This window comes from Symphalangus syndactylus, chromosome 12 (genome assembly GCF_028878055.3).
Source record: "Symphalangus syndactylus isolate Jambi chromosome 12, NHGRI_mSymSyn1-v2.1_pri, whole genome shotgun sequence".
Classification (NCBI taxonomy): Eukaryota; Metazoa; Chordata; class Mammalia; order Primates; family Hylobatidae; genus Symphalangus; species Symphalangus syndactylus.
Window position 1 is genome coordinate 144,681,125 of NC_072441.2, and position 24,685 is coordinate 144,705,809.

At 40.1% G+C, this 24,685-nt stretch overlaps 1 protein-coding gene across 19 annotated transcripts in view; it reads right to left on the bottom strand.

Moving 5' to 3' along the window:
- S100PBP (S100P binding protein) overlaps nucleotides 1-24,685 on the bottom strand; it is a 43,065-nt gene that overhangs the window by 15,736 nt on the left and 2,644 nt on the right. For 4 of the 19 annotated variants that reach the window (XM_055255585.2, XM_055255582.2, XM_055255583.2 and 1 more), the window contains exons 2-5: nucleotides 19,465-19,581; nucleotides 17,962-18,797; nucleotides 16,798-16,886; nucleotides 14,810-14,913 (exon numbers count right to left, since the gene is read on the bottom strand). In XM_055255585.2, the coding sequence (XP_055111560.1) occupies nucleotides 14,810-14,913; nucleotides 16,798-16,886; nucleotides 17,962-18,795 (1,027 nt within the window). In that variant the 5' untranslated portion in view covers nucleotides 18,796-18,797; nucleotides 19,465-19,581. Of the gene's footprint in view, nucleotides 1-1,215; nucleotides 1,335-2,585; nucleotides 10,019-10,816; nucleotides 10,845-12,489; nucleotides 12,543-14,809; nucleotides 14,914-16,797; nucleotides 16,887-17,961; nucleotides 18,798-19,464; nucleotides 19,582-24,685 lie in introns of those variants that run through there. The other 15 variants (XM_055255587.2, XM_063627983.1, XM_063627990.1 and 12 more) reach the window with 10 other exon arrangements.

Genomic DNA, 24,685 nt, shown 5'->3' on the forward strand with positions numbered 1-24,685 from the left:
AGATATATAGAGGTATATAGATATATAGAGAGATATATATATAGAGATATATCTATATAGAGACATATATGTAGAGATTTATAAATTTATAAAAAAATAAATTAATTAATTAAGGCAAGGCCCAGTGGCTCACACCTGTAATCCTAGCACTTTGGGAGGCCGAGGTGGGTAGATCACTTGAGCCCAGGAGTTTGAGACCAGTGTGGGCAACATGGCAAAACCCCATCTCTACAAAAAATACAAAAAATTAGCCAGGCTTCGCGGCACACACCATATGTGTGTATATATATCTATATATATATGTATATAGATAGATAGATATCTCTATATAGATATAGGGACATATTTCTATCTACAGATATAGAGAGATATATATCTCTATGTATCTCTCTATCTTGGAATAGAAATCAGAAAACAGGAAGGGCATGGTGGCTCATGCTCATAATCCCAGTACTTTGGGAGGCCAAAGCTGGAGACCATCTCTACAAAAAAATTTAAAAATTAGCTAGGCATAGTGGCACGTGCCTGTAGTCCCAGCTACTCTGGAGGCCGAGGTAAGAGTATTACTTGAGCTAAGGAGGTCGAGGCTGCAGTGAGCTGTGATGGCCCCACTGCACTCTAGCCTGGGGGACAGAACCAGACCCCATCTCATAAAAATTAGTAACAAAACAGGGTTTGCTCTGTCACCTAGGCTAGGCACAAGTGATCCTCCCACACTGGCCTCCCAAAGCACTGGAATTACAGGCACGAGCCACCATGCCCAGTTCCAAATGTTTTTCTAAAATCAGTAACGGGTCAGGCGCAATGGCTCACGCCTGTAACCCCAACACTTTGGGAGGCAGAGGCAGGCAGATACTTGAGGCCAGAAATTGGAGACCAGCCTGGCCAATATAGAAAAACCCCACCTCTGCTAAAAATACAAAAAATTGGCTGGGCACAGTGGCTCACACCTGTAATCCCAGCAATTTCAGAGGCCAAAGTGGGCGGATCACCTAAGGTCAGGAGTTCAAGACCAGCCTGGCCAACATGGTGAAACCCTGTCTCTACTAAAAATACAAAAATTAGCCAGGCATGGTGGCAGACGCCTATAGTCCCAGCTACTCAGGAGGCTGAGGCAGGAGAATCACTTGAACCTGGACCAGCCTTACCAATATGGAGAAACCCTGTCTCTACTAAAAGTACAAAATTAGCTAGGTACAGTGGCACATGCCTGTAAATCCCAGCTATTCAGGAGGCTGAAGCAGGAGAATCGCTTGAACATGGAAGGCAGAGTTTTTGGTGAGCCGAGATCATGCCATCGCACTCCAGCCTGGGCAAGAAGAGTGAAACTTCATCTCAAAAAAAAAAAAAAAAAAATTAGCCGGGCGTGGTGGCTCATGCCTGTAGTCCCAGCTACTCAGGAGGCTGAGGTTGCAGTGAGCCGAGACCACGCCACTGCGCTCCAGTCTGGGCAACAGAGCGAGACTCTGTCTCAACAACAACAACAACAAAACAAAAACAAAAAGAAAAGATCTCATTTGTACTTAACTGGAGGTTCTAGGCAGCACAAGAAAAGCAAATAAAAGGCATCCAAGTCAGAAAGAAACAAGTAAAAATTTCTTTATTTGCTGACAATAAGATAACCTACAGAGAAAACCTGATGAAATCTATTAAAAAGTTACCAAAACTAATTAAAGAATTTAGGAAGGTTATAGAATATAAGACCAAGACACAAAAATCAATTACATTTCTATATAATAGCAATGAACAGATACTGAAATTTTAAAAACTAAATCATTTTACAAAAGCATCACAATATGAAACACTCAAGGATAAATTGGATAAAAGATGTGCAAGACTGTACAAGAGCTACAAAACATTTCTGAAGGAAATTAGAGAAGACTTTAATCAAAACACTCAATATTAAAATGTTAATTCTCAATCAGGTGCGGGGGCTCACACCTGTAATCTCAGCACTTTGGGAGGCTGAGGAGGGCTGATCACTTGAAGTCAAGAGTTCGAGAACAGCCTGGCCAACTTGGTGAAACCCTGTCTGTATTAAAAATAGAAAAAATTAAGCTGAGTGTAGTGGCAGGCATTTGTAATCCCAGCTACTTGGGAGACTGAGGCAGGAGAATTGCTTGAATCTTGGAGGCAGAGGTTGCAGTGAGCTGAGATCGCACCACCGCACGACAGCCTAGGCAACAGAGCGAGACTCGATCTCAAAAAAATAAAATAAAATGTTAATTCTCTCTCTGTTTTATTTTATTTATGTATATAGACTCAATACAATCCCAGTCAAAATCCCAGCAGGCCTTTTTAAAGAAATTGATAAGCTAATTCTAAAATTTATATGGAAATGCAAAGAATCTACAAAAGCCAACACAACTGAAAAATAAGAACACTAATGGAACACACTAGTCTTTTTTTTTTCCTGGAAATCTGATTTTTCTATAGACAAATGATTTTTGACAAAGGTACAAAGGCAATTGAATGCAGAATGGACAGTCTTTTCAATAAATGGTAAAGAAGCAATTGAATATCCATGTGCCAAGAAAATAAGCCTTACATTCATATATATATATGTGTGTGTGTGTGTGTGTGTGTTTTTGAGACAGTCTTACACTCTGTCACCCAGGCTGGAGTGCAGTGGTGCATCAATGCAACCTCCCTCTTCTGGGCTCAAGCAATCCTCCTGCCTTAGCCTTCTGAGTAGCTAAGACTACAGGTGTGTGTCACCACGCCTGGCTAACCTTTTAATTTTTTTTGGTAGAGGCAAGGTTTCACCACATTGCCCAGGCTGGTCTCGAACTCTTGGGCTCAAGCAATCTTCCCACCTGAGCCTCCCAAAGTGCTGGGATTACAGGCTTTAATCCATATCTTGCACAACATACAGAATAAATTTTAAAAGGATCATAGATCTAAATGTGATCCCTAAAGCTATAAAACCTCTAGAAAAAAACATAGGAGAAAATTTTTGTGGCCTTTTCTTTTAGGCAAAGACTTCTTAGATACCACATGAAAGCATAATCCGTAATTTTTTTTTTTTTTTTTTTTTTTGAGACAGAGTTTTGCTCTTGTTGCCCAGGCTGGAGTGCAATGGCGCTATCTTGGCCCACCGCAACCTCCACTTTCCGGGTTCAAGCAATTCTCCTGCCTCAGCCTCCCGAGTAGCTGGGATTACAGGCATGCGCCACTACGCCCGGCTAATTTTGTATTTTTAGTAGAGATGGGCTTTCTCCATGTTGGTCAGGCTGGTCTCGAACTCCCGACCTCAGGTGATCTGCCTGCCTCGGCCTGCCAAAGTGCCAGGATTACAGGTGTGAGCCACTGCTCCTGACCCATAAAATTTTTAAAAACCTGATTAAACTTACTTCATCTGCTATAACCAGTGACTACCAAGAAAAATAAATAAATAAAAATAAACAAACTTACTTCATCAAAACTAAGAATTCTGTTCTTTAGAAGACACTTATGGGAATGAAAAGACAAGGCATATACTGGGAGAAAATATTTCCAAATTACTTATCTGGCAAAGAAACTTGCATTCGGAATATGTATTTAAAGAACTCTCGAAACCCAGTAATAAGAAAATAATCCAAATTTTTTTTTTTTTTTTGAGACGGAGTCTTGCTCTGTCGCCCAGGCTGGAGTGCAGTGGCGCAATCTCGGCTCGCTGCAAGCTCCACCTCCCAGGTTCACGCCATACTCCTGCCTCAGCCTCCCGAGTAGCTGGGACTACAGGCGCCCGTCACCACGCCCAGCTAATTTTTTTGTATTTTTAGTAGAGACGGGGTTCCACCGTGTTAGCCAGGACAGTCTCGATCTCCTGACCTCGTGATCTGCCCGCCTCGGCCTCCCAAAGTGCTGGGATTACAGGCTTGAGCCACTGCGCCCGGCCGAAAATAATCCAATTTTTTAAATGAGCAAAAAATACTTCACCAAAGAAGATATACAGATGGCAAATAAGCACATGAAAAGATGCTCAATATTATTACTCATTAGGAAAACGCAAATGAAAACTACAACGAGATATCACTACACATATATTAGAATGTCTAAAATTATAAAAACTGACCACTTTACACCCATTAGGATGACTCCCATTGAAAAATAGAAAAGAGGTCGGGCATGGTGGCTCACACCTGTAATCCAATACTTTGGGAGGCTGAGGCAGGCGGATCACCTGAGGTCAAGAGTTCGAAACCAGCGTAGCCAACATGGCAAAACCCTGTCTCTACTAAAAATACAAAAATTAGCCAGGTGTGGTGGTGGGTGCCTGTAATCCCAGCTACTTGGGAGGGTGAGGCGGGGAGAATTGCTTGAACCCAGGAGGGGGAGGTTGTAGCAAGCCAAGATCACGCCATTGCATTCCAGCTTGGGCAACAGAGCAAGACTCTGCCTCAAAATAAAACAAACAAACAAACAAACAGAAAATAGGGGGCCAGGTGCGGTGGCATGGTAAAACACAGTCTCTACCAAAAATACAAAAAATTAGGCCGAGTGCGGTGGCTCAAGCCTGTAATCCCAGTGCTTTGGGAGGCCAAGGTGGGCGGATCACTTGAGGTCAGGAGTTCAAGACCAGCCTGGCCAATATGGTGAAACCCCATCTCTACTAAAAATACAAAAATTAGCCGGGTGTGGTGGATGCACACCTGTTATCCCAGCTACTCAGGAGGCTGAGACAGGAGAATCGCTTGAACCTGGGAGGCAGAGGTTGCAGTGAGCTGAGATTGCACTGCTGCACTCCAGCCTGAGCAACAGAGCAAGACTCCATCTCAAAAAAAAACAAAACAAAACAAAAAATCAGTCAGGTGTGGTGGTGAGCCTGTAGTCCCAGCTACTCGGGAGGCTGAGGTGGGAGGATTGCTTGAGCCTGGGAGACAGAATTTGCAGTGAATCAAGATCACACCACTGTACTCCAACCTCAGTGACAGAGACCCTGTCTTAAAAAAACAAATAAATAAGTAAAAGAAAATAGTCTTTTCTCAGCCTTAGCGCCATTTTCTTGGAAACCTCTGCGCCATGAGAGCCAAGTGGAGGAAGAAGCGAATGCTCAGGCTGAAGAGCAAAAGAAGAAAGATGAGGCAGAGGTCCAAGTAAACTGCTAGCTTGTTGCACCGTGGAGGCCACAGGAACAGAAACATGGAATGCCAGACGCTGGGGATGCTGGTACAAGCTGTGGGACTGCATGCTACTGTCTAGAGCTTGTCTCAATGGATCTAGAACTTCATCGCCCTCTGATCGCCAATCACCTCTGAAACCCATCTTGCTCATAAACAAAATGCCCATGTTGGTCCTCTGCCCTGGACCTGTGACATTCTGGACTATTTCTGTGTTTGTGGCCGAGTGTAACAACCATATAATAAATCACCTCTGCCGCTGTTTTAGCTGAAGAATTAAAAAAAAAAAAAAAAAAAAAGAAAGAAGAAAATAGTCTGGGTGCAGTGGTATGCACCTATAATCCCGGTTGCTCAAGAGGCTGGGGTGGGAGGATAGTCTGAGTTCACAACCAGCCTGAGCAACACAATGAGACCCCGTCTCTAAAAATAAAAAGAAATTAGCCAGGCATGGTGGTGTGCACCTGTAGTTTAACCTCATTTAGGAGACTGATGCCAGGAGTTTGAGGCTGTACTGCACTATGGTTGTGCCACTGCACTCCAGCCTGGGTGACAGAGCTAGACTCCATGCCAAAAATAAAAATAAAAAAATAAAAATAGAATTAGCATATGATCTAGCAATTCCTCTTCTCTTCTTGGTATGTAAGAATTGCAAGCAGGGTCTCAAAAAGATATTTGTAGATGCATATGCATAGCGGCATTATTCACAAAGCTAAAAGGTGGAAGCAAACCAAGTGTCCATTGATGTATAAATGGATAATCAAAATGTGGTATCCATACACTATAATATTATTAAGTCTTAAAAAGGAAGGAGATTCTGACACATGCTACAACAAACACGAACCTTGAGGACATTATGCTAAGTGAAATAAGCCAGTCACGAAAAGACAAATACCACTTTGTCTGACTCCACTTATGTGAAAGTACCTAGAGTAGTCAAATTCATAAACACATAAAGTGGAATGATGGTTGTCAGGGGCTCAAGGGAGATGGGAATGGGGAGTTATTGTTTAATGGGTATAGAGCTTTGGATTTGTAGTGGGTGCAGCGATGTGTGCCTGTAGTCTCAGACACTCGGGAGGCTGAGGAGGAGGACTGCTTAAGCCTAGGCGTTTGAGCCTAGCCTGGGAAATTTAGCAAGACCTCCATCTTTAAAAAAATAAAAAACAAAGCTTCAGATGTGCAAGACCAAGAAATTATTGAAATGGATATGGTGATGGCTTACAACAATATGAATATACTTAATACCACTGAAATGTACACTTACAACTTTTTTTTTTTTTTTTTTGAGACGGAGTTTCGCTCTTGTCGCCCAGGCTGAAGTGCAATGGATGATCTCAGCTCACTGCAACCTCTGCCTCCTGGGTTCCAGCGATTCTCCTGCCTCAGCCTCCAGAGTAGCTGGGATTGCAGGCACCCGCCACCATGCCTAGTTAATTTTCGTATTTTTAGTAGAGACGGGGTTTCACCACGTTGGCCAGGTTGGTCTTGAACTCCTGACCTCAGGTGACCTGCCCACCCCAGCCTCCCAAAGTGCTGGGATTACAGGCGTGAGCCACTGCACCCAGCCAACACGTTTTTATAAAAATGTTTAAAAAAGATGGTTATGTGTATATTATGTGTATTTTACAATTAAAAAGTTGGGGAAAAACATTTAAAATAGTGACCATACCCAATTGTTGGTAAGGCTGGGGGCAACCGGAATTCACACAACTGCTAATAGAAATAAAAAATGGTACAACTACTTGGGAACAGTTTGGCAGTTTCTTAAAAAGTTAAACACACACCTGCCATATGACCCAGTCATTTCACTCTAGATATTTACTTAAGAAAAATAAAAGCATATCTATATATACACAAAGATTTGTGCAAGAATGTTCCTAACAGCTTTATCTGTAATAGCCAAAAATTGAACGTACGCCAAATGCCCATCTAAGTGAATGGGTAAACATTCACTTAGGGATAAATCTATATAATAGAATACTACTCAGCAATAAAAAAAATAAGCATGCAACATGGATGAATTTCAAAATAATTATGTTGAGACAAGCCAGACTCAAAAGAGTACATAGTGTATGATTCCATCACTTTAGAAAATGCAAACTAACTGCAGTAGACACTAGATCAGTGGTCAATCTTGCCTGGGGATTAGAGGGGGCAGAGACGGGCAGAAGGGAGGAATTACAAAGGTGCACAAAAAAAGTTTTTAGTCCAATATGCTTATTATCTTTTTTTTTTTTTTTGAGACGGAGTTTTGCTTTTGTTGCCCAGGCTGGAGGGCAATGGCGCGACCTCGGCTTACCACAACCTCCACCTCCCGGGTTCAAGTGATTCTCCTGCCTCAGCCTCCCGAGTAGCTGGGATTACAGGCAGGTGGCGGGTGCCTATAATCCCAGCTGGGAGGCTGAGGCAGGAGAACTGCTTGAACCTGGGAGGTGGAGGTTGTGGTGAGCTCAGATTATGCCACTGCACACCAGCCTGGGCAACAGAACGAGACTGTCTCAAAAAAACAAACAAACAAACAAACAAAAAGAACTTCCAGAGAGAAAAAGACAGATCACACACAAAGAAATAAAAGTTAAATTGATAACAGACTTCTTAAGAGCAATACTGAATGTCTTCAAATTTCTTTTTTTTTTTTTTGAGACAGAGTCTGGCTCTGTTGCCCAGGCTGGACTATAGGCGCCCACCACCACACCCGGCTAATTTTTGTATGTTTTTTTTTTTAGTAGAGATGGGGTTTCACCATATTGGCCAGACTGGTCTAAAACTCCTGACCTTGGGATCCGCCTGCCTCAGCCTCCCAAAGTGCTGGGATTACAGGCGTGAGCCACTGTGCCTGGCCATGTCTTCAAATTTCTGAGCAAAAATTGATTTTAAATGTAGAATTCTATATCAAACTATCCATCAAGTATGAGAATAGAATAAAGACATGTTCAGACATGTAGAGACAAAGAAAACATCTACGCACCCTTTCTTAGATATTCTCAGAGGATGTCCTCTCCTAAAACCAAAAATAAGAAAGAGGAAGATATACGATCCAAGAAACAGGATTCAACCCAGGAGGGCAGCAGAGGAAAATCCTGGGATGACAGCTCTGTTGCAGGGCTAAAGAACAAGCAGTGCAAATTGGAGCAGCAGAACAGAAGGCTCTAGGAAAAAGCTCTCCCGAAAAAAAAATTTAATGAAAGAAACTGAAGCAATTAACAACTCTACAAAAATAAACAATTCAAGAAAGAAAATGAAGCCATAATATACTACTTGGCTTTTCAGTGAACAATACTTAGTTGTGACACAAAAACAATGAATACTGATTTAACACCCTTTAGGATAGCTACTGTAAAAAAAAAACAAAAACAAAAACACAAGCCAGGCACAGTGGCTCACACCTGCAATCCCAGCACTTTGGGAGGCCGAGATGGGGAGATCACTTGAGCTCAGGAGTTCAAGACCAGCCTGACCAACATGGCAAAACCCCATCTCTACTAAAATACAAAAATTAGCCAGATGTGGTGGAGTGCACCTGTAGTCCCAGCTACTTGGGAGGCTGAGGCACGAGAATCGCTTGAATGTGGGAGGCAGGGGATGCAGTGAGCCAAGACTGCACTCCAGCCTGGGCGACAGAGCGAGACTCCAGCCTCAAGGAAAAAAAAAAAAAAAAAAAAAGCACAAAAAAATAAGTGCTGGCAAGGATGGGGAAAAATTAGAACTCTTGTGCACTGCTGGTAGGACTGCAAAATGGTGCAACTGCTGTGAAAAACAGTAAGAAGTTTCTCAAAAAATTAAAAACAGACCTACCATATGGTCCAGCAATCCCACTTCTGCATATATATCCAGAAGAATTAAAAATAGGGTCTTAAAGAGACTATCTGTAGACCCATGTTCATAGTGGCACAATTCACAATAGCCAAGAAGTGGAAGCAACCCAAATGTCCACTGACAGATGAATGGATTAAACAAAATGGTGTGTATATATACAATGGAATATTATTCAGCCTTAAAAAGGAAGGAAATTGAGTGGTGAGAAAAATAGAAAAAAAAATAAAAATAAAAATATTTAAAAAGGAAGGAAATCCTGTCACATGCCACAACGGGTAAACCTTGAAGACATTATACTAAACGAAATAAGCCAGTCACAAAAAGATAAATATTGTATGATTCCACTTATAAAAGGTATCTAAAGTAGTCATATTAAAAAAAAAAAAGAAAGTAGAATAGTGGTTACCAGAGACTGAAGGGAGAGAGGGGAACTGTTGTGTAGAGTTTTAGATTTGCAAGATGAAGAGGTTCTGGAGATATGTTTCACAATGTGAATATATGTAACATTACTGAATTGTGCACTTAAAAATGGTTAAGATAGTAATTTTATGTTAGATGTATTTTTTTTTTACCACAATTAAAAAAAGATTAATGGGATCATGTCAATAGGAACAAGAGTCATCTTGAAGGAGCTCCCATTTATCATATTTGAGACAAACTGAGCATCAAAAAGAAAAAAAGAACAGTAGCTATAATTGATTACAACACACTGATTCTTTAAAAAAATCCATGAGGTTATAGTAATACTAAATTAATAGAAAACCTTTATAAAAGAATGCTAGTTAATAACTGTAGAAGAAATTATATATTTAGAAAATGAACATTTTTTTCTTGAGATGTAATTTTGCTTGTTGCCCAGGCTGGAGTGCAATGGCGTGATCTTCGCTCACTACAACTTCTGCCTCTTGGGTTCAAGAGATTCTCCTGCCTCAGCCTCCCAAGCAGCTGGGGTTACAGGCGCCCACGACCACGCCCAGCTAATTTTTATATTTTTAGTAGAGACAGGTTTCATGTTAGGCTGGTCTCGAATTCCTGACCTCAGATGATCCACCTGCCTCGGCCTCCCAAAGTGCTGGGGTTACAGGAATGAGCCACCACGCCTGGCCAAAAAAGAACATTTTCTATGTAACTCCCAGTGCAGTAGCTCATTCAAGCAAGGATCATCAATAAATGCTCAAGCAATTAGATGAACAGTTAGTTGTTGGGGAACAGGATATTCACATGGTACCAACCCCACAGATAATTTACTAATTACAAAGGGGTAAATGTACTTTACAATGGAAAGATATGGCAGTTAACACCTTAACAAACTTAGTATTACTATTTGTGGAACAACCTGTCATTAAGTGTCATATATGCCTGCTAATTTGATTAGGAGGATATAGCGTAGGGTAGAGTGTAGGATGAATACACGATAGCACCTAGGAATTATCCCTGCCAAAAACACTTAATTTGAATCTAATCCCACCTCTGGACCCAGCTTCTAGTTTACAGGAAATACAGAGAATGGAGGAACAAATTAAATGATACCACAAGAAACAGACAAAATTCAGAATGTGGGACAATCTATAAAACAAGTGACCTAAATTAAAGGAGATTAAGGAGACCATAACTAAACACGTGAACTTTGATTAGATGCTAGTTCACCAAAGTTACAAAAATATATTTTTGGGACAACTATGGAAATTGGAATATGGAATATATATTAGATGATTTTAAAAAAATTATGATTAAATATAAATTACCAATAAACAAAAAACATTTAACCTTACCAATTATTAAAACAAAATATGTTAAAATTTACCTATCAAATTGGTGACACTAAAAATTAATACAATTTTTTGGGGCAGGACCATCTGGTAACATGTAACAGTTTTTTAAATGTTTATATACTTTACCCAGCAATTCCACTTCTAGGGATTCATCCTATAGAAATAAGAGTTGTACATAAACATTTATTGACCAGAATGTTCACTGCAGCATTACTAATGAAAATGGACACAATCTAATTTACTAAGATGAAATAAATTCTTTAATAAAATACTTTGTAATCATTAAAAATCTTAATTTCAAATATTTAACATGAAAAGGTCCTTAAAATACATTAAGTACAAAGAAAGCAGATTATAAACTATTAATATGTAATTTCCCTGTATATATTCTACCTTACAGGAAAGATAATTATCAAAATGTTAATTTTGTTATTTCTAGGTGGCAGGATAGATTTATAGGTGATTTTAAGTGTTTTTTTGTAGGAGAGAGAATCATTATTTCTAATGTCTGAAAGAATAAAAAATGGGCTGGGTGCTGTGTCTCATGCCTGTAATCCCAGCACTTTGGGAGGCCAAGGTGGGCGGATCACTTGAGGCCAGGAGTTCGACACCAGCATGGCCAAAATGGTGAAACCCTGTCTCTACTAAAAATACAAAAATTAACCAGGTGTGGTTGCCTGCGCCTGTGGTCCCAGCTACTCGGGAGGCTGAGGCAAGAGAATCGCTTGAACCCGGGAGGGAGAGGCTGCAGTGAGCCGAGATCACGCCACCGCACTCCAGTCTGGGTAACAGACTCTGTCTCCAAAAAAGAAAAGAAAATAATAAAAAATGAAAGAACAAAGTTATTTTTCATGATGCTAGAGGGCAGAACTAGGAACTACCACTAGAAGTTACAGGGAGGCCACGTTTGACTCAATGTAAGGAATAACTTTCTAACAACTAAAATTTTCTAAGCAATGAATGACCTGCCTTATGAGGTAATGCGTTTTGCATTATTAGAACTCTAAGCAAAGGCTAAGTGGTCACTTGGCAAAAATATATAGAACAGATTTATGTGTTAGGAGATTAAAGAGAAGCTCTTAATGGTTCTTTTCTACTTTGAGTACTTATAATTTCATAGAAACTTTTCCACTTGCAGGGATACCAGAAAGGAAGTGGTTGGTGTTTCTTTTTAACTGTTATCATAAAAAAAAAAAAAAAAACCATGCGGCACTAAACTAAAAAGATTATACTTACATTAGAATAATGGAGTTGAAGGATGATTTACTTTGTTACATTCTACATCAATAATATATACATTATTGATAAAGTGAAAAGAGATAACTAACCCAATGGAGAGGATTCAAACTGAACTGGCAAGAACTACATTTGAATCTACTCCTTACTAATTTCTCTGTGTCTGATAACCTGAAGAATTACACTTTTTCAAGGTTAAATGCAATAAACATCTCAAAAAGGAGGAGGACAAGAAGTACTATGCTCCCCTTTTGTGCTTCTGGCTGCACTATAATTCACATACAAATGGAGGAAAGGTGAAGAATATACCACCCTGCCCTTGCAATAAGGTATATAAAAATCTTATGATTTTGGATGTAGGAATACTGGGCAATGGGAAGTGACAGAAAAACTTCATATTATACTGGGTTCCTGGAAGGCAGAAGGAAGTGCCAGAGGTCTGTGAAATTTTTAGAGTAATTTGTAATGCTGAAAAAAATGAATGCCCTAAAAGACGTGCTTAAAAAACAACTTTTTAATTATGGAAATTGTCAAATATACACAAAAGTAGAAAGTGTACTCACCACTCACCTTCATTTATCAACATTTTATCAAAGCTGTTTCCAGTATTTTTTGTCTGTGATTTAAAAACAAACACTAGATATAATGCTATTTTACCTAAAAAAAAAACTTCAGTATGAAAAGATATCCTTTCTTGCTGGTAACAGCAACTATTCAATAAATGTTAGTTACTAGAGCTAGGTACTGTTCTATGCTTTACACCTGTATAATTTTCATGTAAGTTAAGCCTTGTTATTATCCCAATTTTACAAATCAATATTTAATGGCTCACCCACCCAGCCAGTAAGCAGTGGTGCCAAGACGTGAACCCAGATGTTAATTCTAGACTTTACTCTCCCAGCCACTGAAGTATGCTACCTGTTCACTGTAGTTATTCCAGCTATTCTTTATGGGATATAGATTGTTGTGGTAATACTGGGAGAGGAACTGCTGAATGGGGAAAAGATTGAAAATGATGTTATAGTGTGAACAGCTGCTCTTTGCTTTTCTTGGGAAATTTTCTTTAAATGCTCCAAATGAGAGAGAAAATGTAACTGGATATCATCAGTGTCAACTGCCTAGGATATAAAAAAAGGAGTCAGCTCACAAATGGAAAAGCAATGACATGACTAGGCCTCTTCCACAGAGCTTGAATATAGACAGATTTCTTTTAAATTTGCCCCTCCAATGATTGGGGGAGAGGTGGAGAGGAGAGGTTTCTCTACTTCTATCAGACCTAAAATAGTTCCAGCAAAGGGATCTCACAAGCAGAGGGCTAAGAAATCAGTATAAGTAATATTTGGTTGCTTATGAAATATTCAGTGAAAAAAAGGATACGGGATAAAAAATTCTTCTGACTGATGTCTCATCATAATCTTATAAAACAAACAAGAAAAACTACTACATAATTCAGGATTTGTCAAAAGAAAGAAGAGCCTCCTCTGCAAAAGGACCAAAAATTCTCCTAAAACCCTCCCTAGTGATTTACAATAGATCTTAGAGTAATTAAACTAATTATCTTCTCTGTGGAGCTCACCTAGGGCATCCACCTTCCCCATCTTCCACTTTTCCCAAACACAAGCAGAAGGGCTCCTTCTCTGCTCCTACTGTACTTTACATGTAATTCTATTAGAACTCTAATCAATATTGCAGTGTAATTATCTTCTCTAGGCTATGAATTCCCAGAGGGCCAAGACCCTATCTTACTCCTCTGTACATTTCCAATTCCTTATCTTCAAACCTACCACGATTGAAATACTCGAGAAAAGTTTGCTGAATGAATAAAGATGACAGAATATGGAGTGATTTTTTTTTTTTTTTTGAGACAGAGTATCATTCTGTCACCCATGTTAAAGTGCGATGACATGATCTTGGCTCACTGCAACCTCTGCCTCCCGGGTTCAAGTGATTGTTGTGCCTCAGCCACTCGAGTAGCTAGGATTATAGGCATGTGCCACCACGCCTGGCTAATTATTTTTTTTTTTTTTCCCAAAAGAGTACGATCCGGCTAATTTTTATAGTTTTAGTAGAGATGGGGTTTTGCCATGCTGGCCAGGCTGGTCTTAAACTCCTGCCTCAAATGACTTGCCTGCCTCTGCCTCCAAAAGTGCTGAGATTACAGGCATGAGCCACCACGCCTAGCCTGGAGTGATCTTCTTAAGAAGTGATTCTTTTATCAGTATAAAACCTCTCTAACCTCTTCACCTTCAGTTCTTCCCGTAAGCCTCCCCTTTAGGAGCTTTCCCATTAGCCAATAGTTCAGGCTGAATGATAACATGGACCGTAGTCTCTTGAGAGCTGGAGAAAGAATCTAGTCACTTTGGTTTGCAATATATTCTAATGAAGTGGGGAGAACACAACTTGAAGGATCTGGAAGGTAGCCAAACCTTTCAAGAGCTTTTATTCAGAAGCCAAAATGCAGAATGGTGTTTGAAATGCCTGCTTTTACATTTAAATGCTGAAGGTAACAGGAAAAATAAAACATTTCAAATTTAAAAAACCACTGATTAGTAAGCAGCACCTGGTCATCCACTTCCATTATTTTTCAGACAAAAAATCCCTAGCAAAAATGTACCAGTCTGGGTTAAAGCCCTCAACCATGAGGGAGGCACCTTTCATGTACTGTTGTAAGCGTGCTTAGACCCCTCTCTAGTACTGGTTAACCAAACCACTTCAAGAATTATCTGGTTAGGCAATCCCTTTAAGTGAAAATCTTTGAGTAAGGAAGTTATCTTTCTCAAAAATTTAAGAAAATTCTAAACAATCTCCCAGTTTAAGCTGTTACACTGGAAAGAGAAAGTCACATCATATGTTTTATATGCCTTTCTTTGGGTACCATGTTACCTTGGTTAGTGTCCTCTGGGTCTTCTATATGAGCAATGACACTCCTGAGATAAAGCTGCTTCTGCTGTTCTAGATTTGATTGTGAAAACGTCGGAACATTAGTCCTTGAATAAAGCAAACCAGAAAAAAGAAAAACAGCCCATTAGAAACAGGAATATAGCGCTTTGTAGAGACAAGTGATATACTGCTGATTGATTAGAACTAAGTTTCAGAGGCAAAATTATCTTTATGATCGAGAGGCAGAGGACAGTATTAGTCACACACACAAAAAACTAAAATGGAGTATGGAATCAAGAGAACAAAGAAGAGAAGCTGGGTGTGGTGGCTCACACCTGTAATCCCAGCACTCTGGGAATCTCAGGCAGGAGGACTGCTTGAGCCTAGGAATTTGAGACCAGCCAGGGCAACACAGCGAGACCCAAGAAATTTTTTTAAAAAATTAGCTGGACATGGCTGCATGTGCCTGTAGTCCTAGCTACTCAGGAGGCTGAGGAGGGAAGATGACTTGAGTCCACGAGTTCAAGGCTGCTGTGAGCTATGATCACACCACTGCATTCCAGTGGGCCACAGAGTAAGACCCTGTCTCTAAAAAAAAAAATAAAATAATTTTTAAAAAGACGAAGAGAAGAAGGAAATAGACACAACCTCCTGCTAACGAGGAATAGAAAGGTGAAGATTACTAGTCCCTAGAGAAAGCATTTGTTGAGTAATTCAAGGTTAGTCAGAAAATAGCTTTCTAGAGTGAAACTGAAAAGTTAAATGGGACAAAGACTGAAAAGAATCACTAGATCTGGCAATCAGAGCAATGGTGACCTTGGTGAGAGCAATTTCTGGCCCATACTCATACTGACTGACTGTACTAAAGAATCAGTGGATGAGAATATTGAGATTGCAAATTTGTTACTGTCCCAAGTAGCCTGAGTTGTGAGCTTTTGATATCACTTACATTGTAAGCAATTCACAAGGTTTCTCTCAATTATGCAAACAAAATAAAAAACCAGGAAACTGGGATTCGGGGTGATAGTCAAAGGAAACTTTAGCCTTATTTGTAATAATTTAAACTTTTACTTTATTTTTTATACAAGGTCTGTCTCCCAGGCTGGTGTGCAGTGGCATGAGATCGGCTCAGTGCAACCTCTGTCCCCTGGGCTCAAGCAATCTTCCCACCTCAGTCTTCCTAGTAGCTGGGACCACAGGTGTGCGCCACCACACCTGGGTATTTTTTTGCATTTTTAGTAGAGGCGCAGTCTTGCCATGTTGCCCAGATTGGTATTGAACTCCAGAGTTCTAGCAATTGGCCCACCTCAGCCTCCCAAAGTGCTGGGATTACAGGTGTGGGCCACCGTGCCTGGCCTAATTAAATTTTTTAAGCAAAATTAATATAATAAATGTATAATCAAAAGAATTTGTTAAAGTCTCACTGTAAGGAAGCTAATCTGATTCAACATTTTAAAAAAAGCTTTTCTAGTAGATTCAATTTAAAAGGACCATGTAGAGACACTGCCATCTCCTGGCAACAAGAGAATAAATTGAAAAGATGACGCAAATTTGCAACCCCTACTAGAATTTTTTCACAAGGGCAGTTGTGTGCAAGTTGGGAGAAACAACAAAATGATTTTCTACTAGTTGTATTTTAACATTTTGGTTAAAATTATTCTAACCTCTTACCATATATGTGACCAGGCTGCCCCATGCACAGGAGAAGATATCTTACATTTGTAGTGTTTTCACTAATATGTCTATTTTGCTTTCAAAATAACCCTGTAAAGCAGCAGAGGAGGCATCGTTAGCCTTATTTTATGCATAAAAACTGAGGTAAGAGATTAATTGACTTGCCAAAAGTCACATAGTTGGTAGTGCTAGAACTTCAAGTTTACTTACTCCTGGAGCAGGGTTTTTTCCCTACACTAAGAGGAAACTGGGGAGGGGAAGAAAGAAATTGAAGAGAACCAAAAGAAATCAGAATATTTAATTATACTTTACATTACCTGGTCTTGGTTTGTAGAACAGGAATGACTTTGCCTAGTCTTCTCTCATGGCCTTTCATCTTCCCAGAATCCTTGTTAAGAACATCCTGCTTTTTTGAGGAAAAGGAATGCAAAAGGAAAGGTGATTCTTAGTTATAAGAAAACCACTGAAAACAACACTATTTATGGAAATATTTTTTAACTAAAGGCTACAAAAGCCTATTCGTGAACACTACTGTGTACCACATATGACCGCAAGTACTTTAAATGAGATAAGAACTGTAATCTTTTTCTGTAATCTTAAAAAAAAAACCAAAAAACAAAAAACAAACCCTGGCCAGGCGCAGTGGCTCACGCCTGTAATCCCAACACTTTGGGAGGCCAAGGCGGGTGGATCACCTGAGGTCAGGAGTTCGAGACCACCCTGGCCAACATGGTGAAACACCATCTCCACTAAAATACAAAAATTAGCTGGGCATGGTGGTGCATGTCTGTAATCCCAGCTACTCAAGAGGCTGAGACAGAAGAATTGCTTGAACCCGAGAGGCAGAAGTTGCAGTGAGCCAAGATCGTGCCACTGCACTGCAGCCTGAGGGACAGAGCGACACTCTATCTCAAAAAAAAAAAGAAACCCTATGTGGCAGAGATTATTACACTCATCTGGCAGATAGGGAATCAGGCTCAAAAAGGTTAGATAAATTGCCCAAGATTTTTCAGCTCTTTCATGGCTGATTCAGACCTAGTGCTGTATCTTAATATATAGCATGGCAATAAAGATTGAGACATAGGCTGAAGCCCAAAGACAAGAAAAATAATAGAATTACCATCTTGGTAATTATTCAACAGAGGGTAATTTAATATTATGTGCCAGGTGATATAAATACATTATTTCATTAATCCTTATTATACTATGAAGTATTATTTACTCCAATTTAGATAAGAAATGTGGGGAAACATAGAGGCTAAATAATTAGCCCAGGGTCACAGTGCTAGTCAGGATTCAAACCCCAATTTGTCTGAATACAAAGCTCTGCCAGATTATAACAAATGTACCACTGTGGTGTAGGACGCCCATGGCAGGGGAAGTTGTGTATGTGTGGAGATAGCAGGTATATGGAAACTCTGCTATACATCTGAATAAAAATAATTTCATTTTTCTCTTCACCTTGAATAAAATGTACTTACTTTGTTTGATGAGCTGGAAACAACCAGAGATCTCATTTCACAACTTGACTTGTGTGAACCACCATTTCTACAGGATAACTCCATATTAGAAGGACTCTCTGAATGGTCTGAGATCCGAGAGAATACAGACGTAGGGTTCTCACTGTCAGGCATATTTTTATCAGAGACAGTTTGTTGAAAGTTATTGTTTGAAGAAGAGAGCTGGGGCCCATCCCAGGCAGAATTACTGGGGCTGATCCCTTCGGATTCAGTACAAAGTTTGCTTTCATTTGGGCTAAGACCATCTTCTGTCATCTCTTCTCCAAGGGAAGAGAGTTTTTCAGTCTCTTTGGATGAATCAGTCTCGTCCTTATCAAGCAGAACATCACAAACTGTTGGATTAAATGGTGCAACAGTAACTTTTATAAGATTCTTTTCTAGTACAGAGCGTCTGTTTAATGGTTTAGTATGAGCTGGTCCATGACCACTTGATGTACTTAGCTGAGGTAGTTTGAAGAGGTTAGGAGTCTCAGCTACTGGTCCCAGGCTGTACGATGAATTTTTCTCTTGGGGAGTATCAAGTAGAATTTGACTCCCTCTTTCTCCCTTCTCAACATGCCCACCGTCGTCTTCCCCAGAAGACTGCTCATATGATGGGTCATCTTCCTTCAACAGTGCATCAATCTCTTCCTCTGTGTAACTTACATCACCATCATCTTCTTCTCCCTCTGACAGCTCCAGCAAGGAGTCATCCAATCCATCCTCATCCAAGGAACCCCAAGAAAATGGGGCACTGTCTTTAGGCAAGAGAGAGGTACCAGAAGACTGTTCAGAGGGCACCCGTGAGCACATCATTTCTGGAGAAATAAGAGACAGTTTCACTGAGGAAGAGAAAATAACCTTATACCAACTCCAGTCCACCATATGTGGGTAATGTTCTAGTATTTCAAAATCTTTGCACTGTGACTTGTAGCATAAGAAATAATTTTAAGATATTTAACCTTACCAGAAACATGGAAATACACATTAGAACAGTGAGATACTTTTGCCTATCAAAATGGTGATAATTAGGATGCCATGATAATCTGGATTGGTGAGGATGTGGAGAAACAAGCACTCACATACTATCAGTAAAGGCGTAAGTCAGTATGATATTTTGTGAAGAGTAATTTGACTATACCATTTGACCCAGCAATTTCACTTCTAGAACTTCATATATATATACATGGATGTTCAAAGTAGCCAAATCCTGGACGCAACCTAAATGTCCATTACGAAGAGAACTGTTCAGTACATCATGGTACGTCTGTGCTATGGAGTACTTTTCAAGTATTTAAAAACACAATGAAGTAGATCTGTATGTACTATCATGGAATGATATCTACAACATACAAACAGAACAAATGTATATTATGTAAAATGTTTGAATATTCAGTTTACACTTTAACACAAAACAAAAATGTATTACTTTTGAAATAAAACAAAATTCAAGAACACAAGAAGGTAAATAACTGTCTTCCATACTGTGTGGAGCTGCTGGAGCAATCTCTGCCTTTGCCACGAGACCAAATGGAAAAAGGTTTCAGTTCCTGCTAGCTGTTCCTTTCAGGAGACTTGTCAAAATGATTGACTCCCACCTTCCTGCAGGCAAAAAGAAAATTAGAGGATCTTCTCATCACTTTCAACTCTGCTAATTACAAAGTCAACTGTATTATGCTTTAAGGTGCTCGATGTATTAATTTTAATCTTGATTTTTTTGTAATACCAGAAAGTTGGATTTTCTGAGTCAAGAACACCAAAGAAAAAAATCTTCAAAGAAAAAAAAATTATGCAACTAAGAGAACTAGTTTTGTACCTCCCAACAATTTATACTTTCTTAAGAGTATCATCTACTTTAGTAGGATGAATACTGGCATAGGAATCCAAAGACCTGGGGTGTAGTCCTGGTTGTATCACTAGCCAGCTCCAATAACTTGGGTATGCCACTTGACCATTTAGACTTGTTTCCTCATTTACAAAATGGGAAAGGGATGGAAAAGGGGTGCTAGGCAATGTCTAAGGTTCCACCAAAATCTAAAAATTAATCATGATCACAAATACAAAAATCTTTATATATATATATATGTATAGAAAAAATGCAAAAAAAAAAAAAAGGTCATTAAAGATACAAACACAAGCCTGGGCACAAGGTGAAATGCTGTCTCTACAAAAAAAATAGAAAAATTAGCGGGGCATGGTGGCACACGCCTGTAGTTCCAGCTACTCATGGGGCTGAGGTGAGGGGATCACTTGAGGATGGGAGGTCGAGGCTGCAGAGAGCAGTCATCATACCACTGCACTCCAGTCAGGGTGACAGAGCAAGACTCTGTCTCAAAAGAAAAAAAAAAAAGATACAAACAAAAATTGATGACTATTGTAACTTGCAGGGACCATAAAGGTAGGTCAAGGTTGGACTTTGTATCATTTTACTTTTCTACTTGAATATTTAGTTAGTTGTATAATTAAAACCTAGTTTTTAATATTTCACATATCTGAGAAGTATAAGAAATGCTTAAATACTGAACTCAATAATTTGGAAAAGTACTTGTAGCCTTGTTAACTATAAAATTTCCCCTACTCCATGACCCTCCATACCACACCCTGAGTTTTAACTTTAGTTCATACATTCCTTTTTTTTTTTTTTTTTTTGAGACAGAGTCTCACTCTGTTGCCCAGGCTAGAGTGCAGTGGCACAATCTTGGCTCACTGCAAGCTCCGCCTCCCGGGTTTATGCCATTCTCCTGCCTCAGCCTCCCGAGCAGCTGGGACTACAGGCTCCCGCCACCACACCCGGCTAATTTGTTGTATTTTTAGTAGAGACGGGGTTTCACCGTGTTAGCCAGGATGGTCTCCATCTCCTGACCTTGCGATCTGCCTGCCTTGGCCTCCCAAAGTGCTGGGATTATAGGCGTGAGCCACCGCGCCCAGCCTAGTTCATGCATTCTTTTAGAAGATATTTTTTGAGCTACAATCATCACACACCACAAGCTGCGTGATATGTCTCTTTATGATTTCCAAGAAATCAAGATATAGTTCCTACCCTCATAATGTATAATATGTAATGTATAATCTTAATGTATAATCTTGCTAGAGAAACAACACTGAAAATTAAACACCAATATGAGATAATATAAAATGGTATGGACAATAAAGTACTAGAGAAAGAGAAGCAAAGGGATTATAGAGTTTTAGAATTAGAAGGGATCTAGTTAAACTTACTCATATTAGAAACGAAATGGGAGAAAAAGAAATATTAAATACCTATTATAAACCAGGTGCTCTGAGACACATTTTACAACTCTAACCTCTCAACACAATTCTGTAAAATTAATCTTATCAAAGAAATCATTTTCTGTTGTATTTAAACTTAGAGCTGCTAAAACTTATTTTATTTTACCAATACTATATTCCAGCAATTGTGAGAGTTCTAGGTGTTGAAGCAGCTGCCTCTATGAAAAGTAATTTCTCTGTGTTAGTGACTGAGTTATTTTATTTACTTTATTTCTTTAGGAAGCAGTTAGAAAAAAAAGTTTAGTATGGAAAACGTTCTTTGACTTAAGAAAATTTATGTCAGGCACAGGTATCACAGGCACTGGGGTTAAGCAGCTGCATTTCTTAGATGCCCTTTCTGGGCCATTGCCCCCCATTCTGACTCCTTACAAAAGGTATAGTTCAAGCCCTTGGTTGGCCAAATGGAGAGTTCAATAGATTTTCCCTCTTGGGAAACTAAAGTTCAGAAGCATGAAGTAACTTAACCGAGTACACGTAGCTAATAATGTTAGAACAAGGATCAAAACCCAGGTCTAATTCCAAACCCAATGTTTTTCCCACTAGGTCTGTGACAGACTTGCACAGGATTGGTCAGCAAATGGCAGAGCTAGAATCCAAACTTAGGCCTTCTAAATTCAGTACAATCTATAACAAACTGTGCAAGAGTAAAGACCAAAGAGGGCTTTTGGTCTCTTGGAAAAAATATTTTAAGCCACCTTAATAGGACCAATATCCTTCGTAACCATTGCAATAATCAATTCCTACACAACATGACATCCAGATGCAAAAAAATGGGCTTTTCTGAGCTTCTCTTATGTTCTAATAGATCTGGGAAAAAAAGTATACAAAACAATACCATATATATGGTATATATAGAGACGAGGAGATAATTTTAATTTGTACAAATCATTCTCTTTCTGATGTCTGATGTTATTTCCTCATTTTCTTTTTTTTTTTTTTGAGATGGAGTCTAGCTCTGTAGCCCAGGCTGGAGTGCAGTGGCACGATCTCGGCTCACTGCAAGCTCCGCCTCCCGGGTTCACACCATTCTCCTGCCTCACTCAGCCTCCCGAGTAGCTGGGACTGCAGGTGCCTGCCACCACACCTGGCTAATTTTTGTATTTTTAGTAGAGACGGGGTTTCACCGTGTTAGCCAGGATGGTCTTGATCTCCTGACCTCGTGATCTGCCCGCCTCGGCCTCCCAAGGTGCTGGGATTACAGGCGTAAGCCACCGCACCCGGCCATTTCCTCATTTTCAAAAGTACTTATTATAAAGAATGTAAAACATATACATAAGTAACATAATAGTATAATGAACCCCCACATACCCATCACTCAACCCCAATGACTATTAACTCATAGCTAATCTTGCCCCATCCACTTCCCACCTTTACCAGATTATTTTGAAGCAAATCCCAGGCATTGTATCATTTCATCTGTAAATAACAAGAATTCCTTATCATAAAACACACAGTTCAGATTTCCAATTATCTTATGTCATATTTTTTTTAAGGCTAAAAAATAATCAGTATCCAAGTAAGGCCCATACAATGTGACTGGCTGATGTCTTATGTGTATTTTAATCTAAAGATTTCAGATCTTTTACCCCTGCAATTACTTTATTAAAGAAACAATATGGGAGATGGCTTACGCCTGTAATCCCAGCACTTTGGGAGGCTAAATTGGGGGGATCACTTGAGGCCAGGAGTTTGAGACCAGCCTGACCAATATGGCGGAACCCCATTTCTACTAAAAACACAAAGAAAATTTAGCTGGGCATGGTGACGCGGGCCTGTAGCCCCAGCTATTCAGAAGGCTGAGGCAGGAGAATCGCTGAAACCCAGGAGGCGGAGGTTGCGGTGGGCAGAGATCGCACCACTACACTCCAGGCTGGGTGACAGAGTGAAACTTTGTCTCAAAAAAAGAAAAAAGAAACAGGCCGGGCGCAGTGGCTCACGCCTGTAATCCTAGCACTTTGGGAGGCCGAGGAGGGCAGATCACGAGGTCAGGAGTTTGAGACCATCTGGACCAACATGGTGAAACCCCATCTCTACTAAAAATACAAAAATTAGCTGGGCTTGGTGGTGCGCGCCTATAACCCCAGCTATTCGGGAGGCTGAGGCAGGGGAACTGTTTGAATCCAGGAAGCGGAGGTTGCAGTGAGCCCAGACCGCGCCACTGCACTCCAGCCTGGGCGACAGCAAGAGTCAGTCTCAAAAAACAACAACAAAAAAACCACAATACCACGTATTATGTATGGATACATATATCACAAAATTATTAAAATAGGCATGAAAGGCCGGAATTCAGGATGGTCTTGATCTCGACCTCGTGATCCGCCCGCCTCAGGCTCCCAAAGTGCTGGGATTACAGGTGTGAACCACCGTGCGCGGCCAACGTTTTATTTCTTAAGAAAACAATATCTCATCTTAGGCTACATGACGATAAATAAATAAGGAAAAAAAATAGCAAGATGAGACCTGAAACAAATATGGCAACCTAAGACAAAGCAGTATGGTAGGTATAATAATGTTCATTATTATGTTACTTTTATACTGTTAAATTATTGTTATTTTTTTGAGACAGGGTCTCAGGTTTGTCGCCCAGGCAGAAAACAGTGGCGTGATCATAGCTCACTGCAGCCTTGAATCCCGGGGCTGCTGGGACTACAGGTACACACCACCATACCCGGCTAAATTTTTATTTTTTGTAGAGACATAGTCTCATTATGTTGCCCAGGCTGGTAGTGAACTCCTGGAGTCAAGCAATCCTTCTGCATTGGTTTTCCAAAGTGCTGGGATTACAAGCATTGAGCCACCATACCCAGCCACTATACTTTTTTATATGCTTGAAATAATAAAAACATTTTAAAATTATGAAGTCAATGGGAAAGATACAATGATTATACTCTGTGAAGTATCAAATGTCCTCATATATCACAGTACCTACCTGATAGGGTTGTGGCAAGAATTAAATGAGATCGTGAACATAAATTTAGCACACTAGAGGCATGACAGACAAATAACTGGTGGTCATAGTTATTATTTCACCCCACCACCATCATTGCCCTGACCCCTGGAGTCTTAAGAGAAGCATAGGGTCACGCGCAGAGGCTGATGCCTGTAATCCCAGCACTTTGGGAGGCCGAGGTGGGCAGATCACCTGAGGTCAGGAGTTCAAGAGCAGCCCGGCCAACATGGTGAAACCTTGTCTCTACTAAAAATACAAAAATTAGCCGGGTGTGTGGTGCATGCCTGTAATCCCAGCTACTTGGGAGGCTGAAGCAGGAGAATCGCTGGAACCCAGGAGGCAGAGGTTGCAGTGAGCTGAGATCGCGCCACCACTGCACTCCAGCCTGGGTGACAGAGCGAGACTCTGTCTCAAAAAAAAAAAGAAAAAAAAGCATAGGAACGGTAGGAAAAAAGAGTGCTAAAC